Here is a 9,317-nt window from a genome sequence, read left to right as displayed (position 1 = left end):
ACTAATATTCAGTGCTTTACCAATTAGTATGCCCACTCAACCCCACCAATCTGAAAAGGTGAAAAGTCTTCCTTTGTTAGAAATACCTTTATTGAAGGTATTTTGGGGACCACCGAATACAGTTTAACAATGTAGTTTGAGCAGAAATAGTCCATTATAAAGACTAGTTGACTGGGATTGGGGCCACCAATATAGTTTAGCAAAAACAATTTGAGCAGCCTTTGAGAAATGTTCCATTATAAAGACTACTTAACTGGGAATCAGAAAGCTTGAGTTTTAATTCATTCTCCTAAACTGTGTGACCTTGGAAAAGTCACTTCCTCTCTCTAGGTTTGTTTTCTTACATGTAAAGAGGACTAGTTTAGATCAGGGATTCAAAGATGCTGACTTATGGACTATGAATGGTCTTTGCGAACCACTTGGGATTATATGTAAAATTCCACTTGTGTTTATGTGTGTGGACATTTTCCTGGAGGAGAGGGAACTAAATTTTCATCTGATTCATAAAGGAGTTTGTCACTAAATAAGGTTAAGAACTACCTGGCTACCAGGAATTCAGCTCTCATATTCTATTTACTCTGTAACAACTCCGGAAGCAAAGTTTAGATCCTGAGGTATATATAAATAGTTGAATCTTAGAGTCCGAGTGCAAGATAATGACCCTTTCTCCCATATAGTTCTGATCAGATATTTTTGTGATGATTTGAGGTGATTTGTTTCTAGTGGGCAGATTGAATTAAAGCATCCCCAAGGGCCTATAATCTGACCTCCAAGAGCTATGAGTCACTCCCAGCTCAGTCGCAAAGCTTTGAGAGCAAATTGGCTGCACCTGGACCTCAATGGTCAATGCCAAGAGGGCCTCTGATTCTGCCCCACGTACTTCCACTTGGTAAGTTTCTTCCCCTTACATCCTATACATCTCCCAACTGGTCTGGAATTACTCCCTTAGGGATTCACTACTTGGGTTTTGCAAAGTCTGAACATCCTGTGCAACCCAGCTCCTTCACGAAGAGGCATAACATGCTGATTCTAATGAACTAAAACTGAGAATGGATGGTTGGATGGGCAGAGAAAGGACTGGAAGGGGAAATGAGAGGCCTTCTGAGGCTTTGCTCTGGGCATGAACAGAAGGCTAGACTGTGACCAACCTCGAGGACACAGAAGTCCAAAGAGCTGTTTACATGCTGTGCCCTGCACCTCAAACAGGACCTCTAATGGAGAACGGAACCAGGGCCAAGGCTCAAATTCCACCCGAAGGCAGGGGTATGAAGAGGGGCGCCCGACACCGTTCCTCGCCCCAATTCTGCACCCGCTGTGGCTCTGGAGTCAGTCCCGGCAGCGCCCGTGGGGGCGCTCGCTCTCCGTTCACTGTCCAGCCCAGTGCAAGTGCCACCTTGGTACAGCGTCTCCGCGGGCTAAGGCTAATCCGAGCTCAGGGTTTTCTTTACCAAGATGAGGTCTTCAAGCTCTTTCTGCCGCGCGAGGTCGCGCTACATTCCCACGCTCATCTGCCACGGTCGGATCACGAGTTTCCTACAAGGATTCCCTCCCAGATCCCTCCTTCTTGCGCCATCACTGCCCCTCCTTTAGCAAGATGGCGGCGAGCGCACTTCCGGTGTGTGTTCCTAAGGGTGCGTCCGGGCGGCCACTGCAGGTGCCGCCCAACGGGTTCCAGCCTCTTTGCTACACAGACTATAACGGTGATGGCGTGCGGACAGTTTGGCTGGAGCCGGGCGGCTCTTCTCCACCTACTTCTTGGCCTGAACCTGATGGTGATGCCACCCACCCAAGCCCGGAGTCTGCGCTTCGTTACCTTGGTAACGACCTAGAGTCGCCCGAGCTAGGCTTGCTGGTGGAGAGAGGGACGGGTTTGTGCTGGGATTTGGGGTGTAGAGGAGGAGGAGCCGGTTTAGGAGACGACTAAACTGTGTTGGAGGCCCGGTTTCGGAATTACTGTGAAGCCCTTGGGTATTTGTGAGGCAGTGTGCAAGGAGTTTTATCTCAGGAGATAGGTCCAGTGAGTCTGCCCTAGACAGGGATATAGTCGAATGGTTAGGAGACTCACCCGTACACAAGCCTTTGGTGATCTTTTGTTCAGTGTCCCCCCAACCCCCACCCCAATTGCGTTGCTTTTACTTCTCTTTTCCTTTTCCATCTGTACCTTTGGCTTTGTCTGTGGTCTCCGGTGTCATTGCCTAGCCAAGTTAGACTCTAGAATCTGGAAGAAGTTACTGACTTCTGAGTTGGGGGTCTTTTACGGTGGGTAGAGTTAAGGTTTCCCAGAGTGAGACTTCCCTCCCCAACATGGGGCAGAAGTGTGCTCTGTATCCCCATCATGGAGACCCTTCTGACCTGTAGGCAAATGATTTTCCTTCCTCAGCTGTACCGACATGGAGACCGCTCACCAGTGAAGACATATCCCAAGGATCCCTATCAGGAAGAAGAATGGCCCCAGGGGTTTGGTCAGTTAACCAAGGTGGGTCAGAAGCCAGCCCTTCCTCAGCGTGAGCTGTAAAATGACCTCTAATGCAAGCTACAGAGCTTGGGGCCAAGCCAAACTGCCGTGTCTCACATGGGTGCTGACTTTGATCACATTTCTTAAGCTTACTTTCCTCTGTGCCCAAGACAGTATCACCCATAGTTGGCCACTTAATAAATGACTTCTGGGATCAGATTAGCCCACTCCTACTTCCAGCCAGGGGTAAACTTGGAAAGCAACTGTGCATAAGCCCTGTGGGACTTGCAAACCATCCCTTTCTTCTGGACCCTCTTAACCCTTGCGTTTGCCCCTAGGAGGGGATGCTACAGCACTGGGAGCTGGGTCAGGCTCTGCGGCAGCGCTACCGTGACTTTCTCAACACCTCTTACCACCGGCAAGAGGTAAGGCTGGGAGCTCAAGAGGCAAGGAAAATGGGATCTGCTGTCCTCACCCTATGTCCTCAGGGAGCCTAAGGGTGAGGCTGGGTACTCTGGCTTCCCTCCATGCATTTTTGGTTACAACTATAGGACAAAACATCTGAGGGCAGTCCAGAACAAAACCCTAGAGGCTGAGTTGCTCCTGGTTGGCTGGAAAGAGGCAAAACTTCTCAAGCATCCAAGCTCAGACTTAAGGAAGGGTCTGGAATAACTCAGGATTTCCATCAAAGACACTCACTGAGTTTCTACTATGAGCCAAGCACTATGCTAGCATTTTGCATATGATGGTACACCACACAGATATAATCTCTGTCTTTGTGGAGCTTAGCATGTAGTAAGGGTGACATGATAAACCACACGGAGCCAAGAGATAAAGGTAGCGGGGAAGATGTACATAGAGAGGACATGTCAGGGAAGATTGGCAAGTGGGTTGACTCCTTGAGGCCCTCTCCTCACCCCAAGGATGGGATAGCTGTTCCTCTGGTTACCACTCTCAGCCACAGCTGTCTCAAGACTCTCCAGACTCATTATTCCCTTGAGGGCCAGCTCTATCCTTGCCCTTCCCTACAGCTTCCTCCTCCCTTTTTCACAAGCAATTATCTGTTCCTTATCTTATTTCCTCTCCCTGGTCTCTAAGCCAGTTTATAAAAGGGGATGTGAATGGAGATAGTTTCTGCCCTCAAGGATCCTGGCCTAGGTAGGGAGACAGGCATTATAAAACCAGTCAGACAGACAAACCCAAGAGCCTTACTGACTAAGCACTTTGGACTGGGAGGGGCATTTGAACTGGAGCCATTCCCATAAGAGCCATTCCCAGTGGTGACAGCTAACTCTCAGTTGAGTGTTTGGGCCTTTGCTGGAAAAAGCCCAGAGAGGGTACAAGAGCCGGATGCATGGCAGGATTACAATTTGCTGGGTAGTCATCAAGAAGAGGTTTTTCCCCTAGGGCCCACTGAGGGGCCGAAGCTCCTGACCCCCACAGGTGAGACTCATGTTGTCATCTCTGCAGGTTTATGTGCGAAGTACAGACTTTGACCGTACTCTCATGAGTGCTGAGGCCAACCTGGCTGGACTCTTCCCTCCCAGTGCGATGCAGCGTTTCAACCCAAACATCTCTTGGCAGCCTATCCCCGTCCATACTGTGCCTGTCGCTGAGGACAGGGTAAGACTGGCCAGACCTTTCCGGAAAGCAGAGGGACAGCGTTGGCCATGGGCCTGCGGATCACTGACCCCTTCTCTGCCTCTATTTCCCCCTTTTGGTCTGTAGCTGCTGAAGTTTCCGTTGGGCCCATGTCCCCGTTATGAGCAGCTGCAGAACGATACCAGGCGGACACCCGAGTATCAGAATGAGAGTATTGAGAATGCAGTGAGTGGGGCTGAAGGGGAGGGTCATCACACTCCTTTCCCCCAGGGCAGGACTGAGCCCGATCCATTTTTCATAGCAATTTCTGGATATGGTGGCCAATGAGACAGGGCTTACGGACTTGACATTGGAGACCGTCTGGAATGTTTATGACACACTCTTCTGTGAGGTAAGCCACTGAGGGTCCCCATTGTGACCGCTCTTCTCTCACGCAGCAGGCCCAGGTGACCAGGACAAGTAGAACACAATGCCTGGCCACCATTCCCACTGGGGAGTTCCAGGCAAGCAGCCTGCTTCTTGTGAAACAAGGGAAGTTCCTTCACGGGTGAAAAAGAACTCTAAAGTGGGAAATAGTTTATTAATTGTCAGCAGTTCCTGCCCTTCACCCAGAGCCCTGGTGGTGTCTGACTCCATTCTGCTGAGTCATGTGTTCTGTGCCTGAGCCTCCTTTCCTATGCCCTGCGGTCTGAACACTGTCTGCCATGTCTCCTGGTTCCAGCCCCTCTGCCTCAGCTCTCCTCTCCTCTCCCTCCCCTCACACACACACAGGCACCTTCTCACTGGGGAAGAGAGATGCCCCGGGAGAGGCTCTGGCCTAGGCCAGGGGAGCTAACCTGCACACTGCGATATGCAGAAAACACACGGGCTGGTCCTGCCGCCCTGGGCCTCACCCCGAACCATGCAGCGTCTGAGCCGGCTAAAGGATTTCAGCTTCCGCTTCCTCTTCGGAATCTACGAGCAGGCAGAGAAGGCCCGGCTTCAGGGGGGTGAGTGACGAGAGCAGCATGTCACTCCCCTCCTCAGGACTCTTAAGTGTTAAAAATCTGCTATTGGGGGCTTCTCATACATTTACTTCTCCACCTGAAATAGCCTCTGCTCTTTCAAAACCAAATCCCCCCACTCATCACGTTAGTCATCAAAGTCGCCCCAATCCTCCAAATGCTGAGCACGTTTGTTTCTGAATGACCAGTCAGGTGTGCATACTTCTTTTCTGCCATTCGTGTTCTTAAGTTTCACCCATATCAGAAGACCTTCCCCCCTCAAATGAAGACCTACCTCAAGAGAACCACTGGGGGCCACTTTGAAAGAAGGCCAAGAGTAATACCCATGCCAGTGTCCTGACCGAGCACCCAAGGGAGTGCTGGCTGTCAAACCTTTCTGACAGCTCAGTGGTTTTCAGGGCCTGATATGGCAGAGTTCCCCTGGCCTGCCTGGAGCCGCCCCCTTGTGTGTTCTGAAGGAATTTTAAGTTTCTACTTTTCCAAATTGGAGGAATTCCTCAAACATAGGCAGGGCCTCGTAGCTCATTTATAAATGGGCAGGTTACTACATCCATATTGAAGTATAGACACTGTTTTATCTTGCTTCCCTCTGTCCATGTGAAAGTTGTTAGAGTGCGGGGCATGCTGCATAGTTCTATGTGGTTCCCATGTGCCGGGGGTTCTCTGTGCTGGTGAGCAGACCCAGGACGAGCAGAGCGAGGGCCACAGACAGGTCTGATCGGAAGACAGTGGCGGCTGTAGCCAGACACTGGGGACTTTTCTCCTTCAGGAGTCCTGCTGGCTCAGATACGGAAGAACCTGACTCTGATGGCTACCTCCTCCCAACTCCCTAAGCTGCTGGTTTACTCTGCGGTAAGCTCCCATGGTCCCCAGCGTGCTAAAGTCAGTCAGGGAGCTGGATTTCTTCTCTATTTAGTGCCTCGGGGGTGTGAGGAGCAGTGCTGATGGGGAGATCCTCTCCCTTCCAGCATGACACCACCCTGGTTGCTCTGCAAATGGCGTTGTATGTCTACAATGGTGAACAAGCCCCCTACGCCTCCTGCCATATATTTGAACTGTACCAGGAAGATAGTGGGTGAGTGGGGCTACCAGTCTGTCCTCTGGAGGGGCACTTGCATGGTGGCTGTGGGCAGCAGCCCAAGGACTCCATTACAGGCCTGGTGAGCAGCTTCCATCTTGTCTCCTGTCAACTCTCAGGAATTTCTCAGTGGAGATGTACTTTCGGAATGAGAGTAACAAGGCCCCCTGGCCGCTGAGCCTGCCTGGCTGCCCTCACCGCTGCCCACTGCAGGACTTCCTTCGCCTCACAGAGCCTGTCGTGCCCAAGGATTGGCAGCAGGAATGCCAGCTGGCAAGTGGTCCTGCAGACACAGGTGAGGTGCTGCCCGCCTCTGTGCTAGTCATGTTCCAGAACAACTTGAAATTCATACCTACACGTCTCAAGAACTGTCACATTTCCGGCCACCTTATTGCATCTCCCTAGATTAGGGGTGTCCAAACTTTTTTCAGCGTTTTTCACCAAGGGCCATATGCGGTAAAATACACAAACAGCCAGGCCACTCACTCGAGGTGAAGTACATATTGCCTCACCTGGTTTATGTAAGTAAACTAAATATATTTTTGGAATTTGCTGTGAGCCAATTAACAATGGATCATGGGCTGCAGTTGCCCTGCGGGCAGCAGTTTGGACACGCCTGCCCTAGACAGTACACTTCCCTACCCTGAAACCATTTTTCACCTCCTCCCTACTCCTCACACTCAGGTGATGCCCTCACGTCTTATATCATTGAGAAAATAAAAACCATCAGGAGAGAAATGTCCCATACTCCCACCACTAGATCTTCCAGCTTATGGCTGGTACAAGCTGCTACTTAAGGCCAATCTCTCCACTTTGGGCCCCTCTTTTCTCACCTCCACAAGAATCCCTGATATCTCAATATTTCCTCTCTTGCATCAGTCTCATCTCAAAGCCCAACAGAAACCTCTCAGACCCCCATCTTCCTCCAGCTACCACTCTGTTTCTGTTCCCTGTTAGGCACAATCCTTCAACGAGTTACCTAGACTCTGGTTTCGCTTCCTCACTGCCCAATCTCTCAGACTCACATTAGACAGTCTTTATGTCACCTTCTATTCCATTGAAGCCACTTTTGTTAAGGACCAATGACTTCCTCTTACGAAGCCAGTGACCAATTCTTAGTCAGCTTCTCATACCTCTCAGCGGCATGACATAAAATAGGTCACTTCTTCCTTGAACACTTTCTTGGCTTCTCTGATTTTTCTTCTGACAGGCAGCTTCCTTACTGGCTTCTCCTTCCCACTAAACAGTGGCTGGCCCAGGGCTCATCCTGGCTTTCTGTGCCTGAGACCAGCCTCTTGGTTTTCTATACCATCTCCATACTAAGTTCTGTCTGCTTATGACTCACAGGTTCATGCCCTCTTCTCTGAGCTAGACTAACATATCCAGCCAGCTGCTGACTTGAGGTCTCTACATGGATGTGACATCTCGACGTTGATATCTGAAACCAAACGCTCTACCCCTCCAAATCTCTTCCTCCCGGCTTCCCCATCTTAGTAAATGCCACATTAGTCAGCTAGTTGCATAGTTTAATCCTAGAAGTGATCGATCTTGACTTCCCCTTTCTTAGACTCCCCCCAACCAACCCAATGGCAGATCCCATCATCTCAACCTTTAAAACACATGCTCTTGCTCCCTAGTTCACTGTCCTGTCATCTCTTGCCTGAGAAGCTTCTTAATGTTCTTTCTGATCCTCTTCTTGTCCTTACCAGTTTCTCAGCACAGCAGAGAGACTGTCTCAAAAACGTAAATCAGTTCACATCACTACCCTTCTCAGAACCTTCCAGTGGCTTCCCATCACATTTGAAATAAAACCCAAGTCTTTACCATGGCCTTCCAGGCCCGCTTGGCCTGGTCCTCTGCTCTCATCTCCTACTCGCCCTCACTTAGTTTGCTCTAGCGATACTTTCACGATGATCCCAGGGCGTGCCAAGCTATTCCCATATCAGGGCCTTTTGCACTTACTTCCTGTCCACTCCCCACTCCCAGCCCGGCCACAGGACACTCTCCTCTCAGATCTTTTAAGTCTCACTAATTGACTCCAGGTCTTTGTTCACATTATGCCTTCCGTGTCCTACCTCTCCATCCCTTTCCCCTTATTTTGCTTTGCTTTATGGCATTTGTCACTAACTGTGGACACCCCCACTGTAAGAACAGCACCTGGCACTCAAATATTGGTAAGCACTGAAATATTTGTTGAATGGACGCTGACATGCCCTTTTTCCCCCGTCTCTGTGCCCAGAGGTGATCGTGGCCTTGGCTGTGTGTGGCTCCATCCTCTTCCTTCTTATAGTGCTGCTGCTCACCGTCCTCTTCCGGATGCAGGCCCAGCCTCCTGGCTACCGCCACGTTGCAGACGGAGAGGATCACGCCTGACAACCACTCAGCCCCCTTCCCTCTGCCTCCTAGGGGAGGTGGGCTTGGCCCTTACTCCCGACTGTTGCTGCTCCCCAGCCCATGGACAGGAGACCCTGGGTTGGACCTCCCTCTGATGATCCCAACTGAGATGAATACTTGGGGCTCTGCTTGGCCCATGGCACCTGTCACTCAGCATTCACGTGCCTGATGTTTGCCAAGTACTGTGTTGGACACTGGCTATCTCCAAACAGGATTTGCCTCCTCCATTCTCCCTAAGGACCTGAAATGTAGGCATGTATTCACTTGGGACCTCGGAAAAAAGAAACTGAAGGAGTTGGTGCTTGGTCTGCCTTGGGCCCTCGTCTCCCGCATTAAGCCCTGCTCTCTCTCTTCCAGCCTGGAGTCTTTGGCAAATGGCTCCCAGGATACAGTTTTGCCTCTCAGTGCTTATTTTAGTGGGAAAATTTGCACAGTATTGGGGGTACGAACATTGGCCACCAAGGAACTGGATCACCCAACAGCCAGCCAGTCAAGTTTTCCTTTGTGTAGCTAAAGTCATCAGAGTCAGACGTGATGTCCTGGGCGCCTTGCTCACCCCTGCAGCCTCAGCACGGAAGGGTGTTTGTACTTGGGGGCGGGGAGGGGGAGAGTCGGAGAAAAGTGAACTGTGGTACCGTCATGAAATTACTATCCCCCTCAGCTGGGCTGGAGTCTCCAGGGGTGTGAGGTAAATGCAGGTTGTGAGCTGGACTGTTGTTGACTGTGGCCCAGAACAGGGCTGAGGCAGCTTTAAAAAATGAAAGTTTTAGACTCTTATGCTGTT

General features: G+C 50.6%; 1 protein-coding gene across 1 annotated transcript; it reads left to right on the top strand.

The window, feature by feature from the left end:
* The first annotated feature begins 1,630 nt into the window (after positions 1-1,630).
* ACP2 (acid phosphatase 2, lysosomal) lies at positions 1,631-9,310 on the top strand. Its single transcript, XM_019743590.2, has 11 exons — positions 1,631-1,817; positions 2,381-2,476; positions 2,794-2,880; positions 3,926-4,078; positions 4,184-4,282; positions 4,359-4,448; positions 4,914-5,046; positions 5,831-5,913; positions 6,030-6,136; positions 6,259-6,434; positions 8,379-9,310. Exons 1-11 carry the CDS (start codon positions 1,704-1,706, stop codon positions 8,510-8,512), a joined length of 1,272 nt encoding a protein of 423 aa, XP_019599149.1. The 5' UTR covers positions 1,631-1,703; the 3' UTR covers positions 8,513-9,310.
* Positions 9,311-9,317: the final 7 nt, after the last annotated feature.

This window comes from Rhinolophus sinicus, linkage group LG06 (assembly GCF_036562045.2).
Source record: "Rhinolophus sinicus isolate RSC01 linkage group LG06, ASM3656204v1, whole genome shotgun sequence".
NCBI lineage: Eukaryota > Metazoa > Chordata > Mammalia > Chiroptera > Rhinolophidae > Rhinolophus > Rhinolophus sinicus.
The sequence above is the reverse complement of the archived record's forward strand: the minus strand, read 5'-3'. Positions and strand labels throughout refer to the sequence as shown.

What these genes read in the sequence shown, in the direction of transcription:
- ACP2 (XM_019743590.2), top strand. Translation starts at nt 1,704, where the DNA reads ATGGCGTGCGGACAGTTTGGCTGGAGCCGGGCGGCTCTTCTCCACCTA. An exon ending in GAAGGCCCGGCTTCAGGGGG is followed by an intron (nt 5,047 to 5,830) that starts GTGAGTGACGAG and finishes TTTCTCCTTCAG; the next exon opens with GAGTCCTGCTGGCTCAGATA. An exon ending in AGCTGCTGGTTTACTCTGCG is followed by an intron (nt 5,914 to 6,029) that starts GTAAGCTCCCAT and finishes TCTCCCTTCCAG; the next exon opens with CATGACACCACCCTGGTTGC.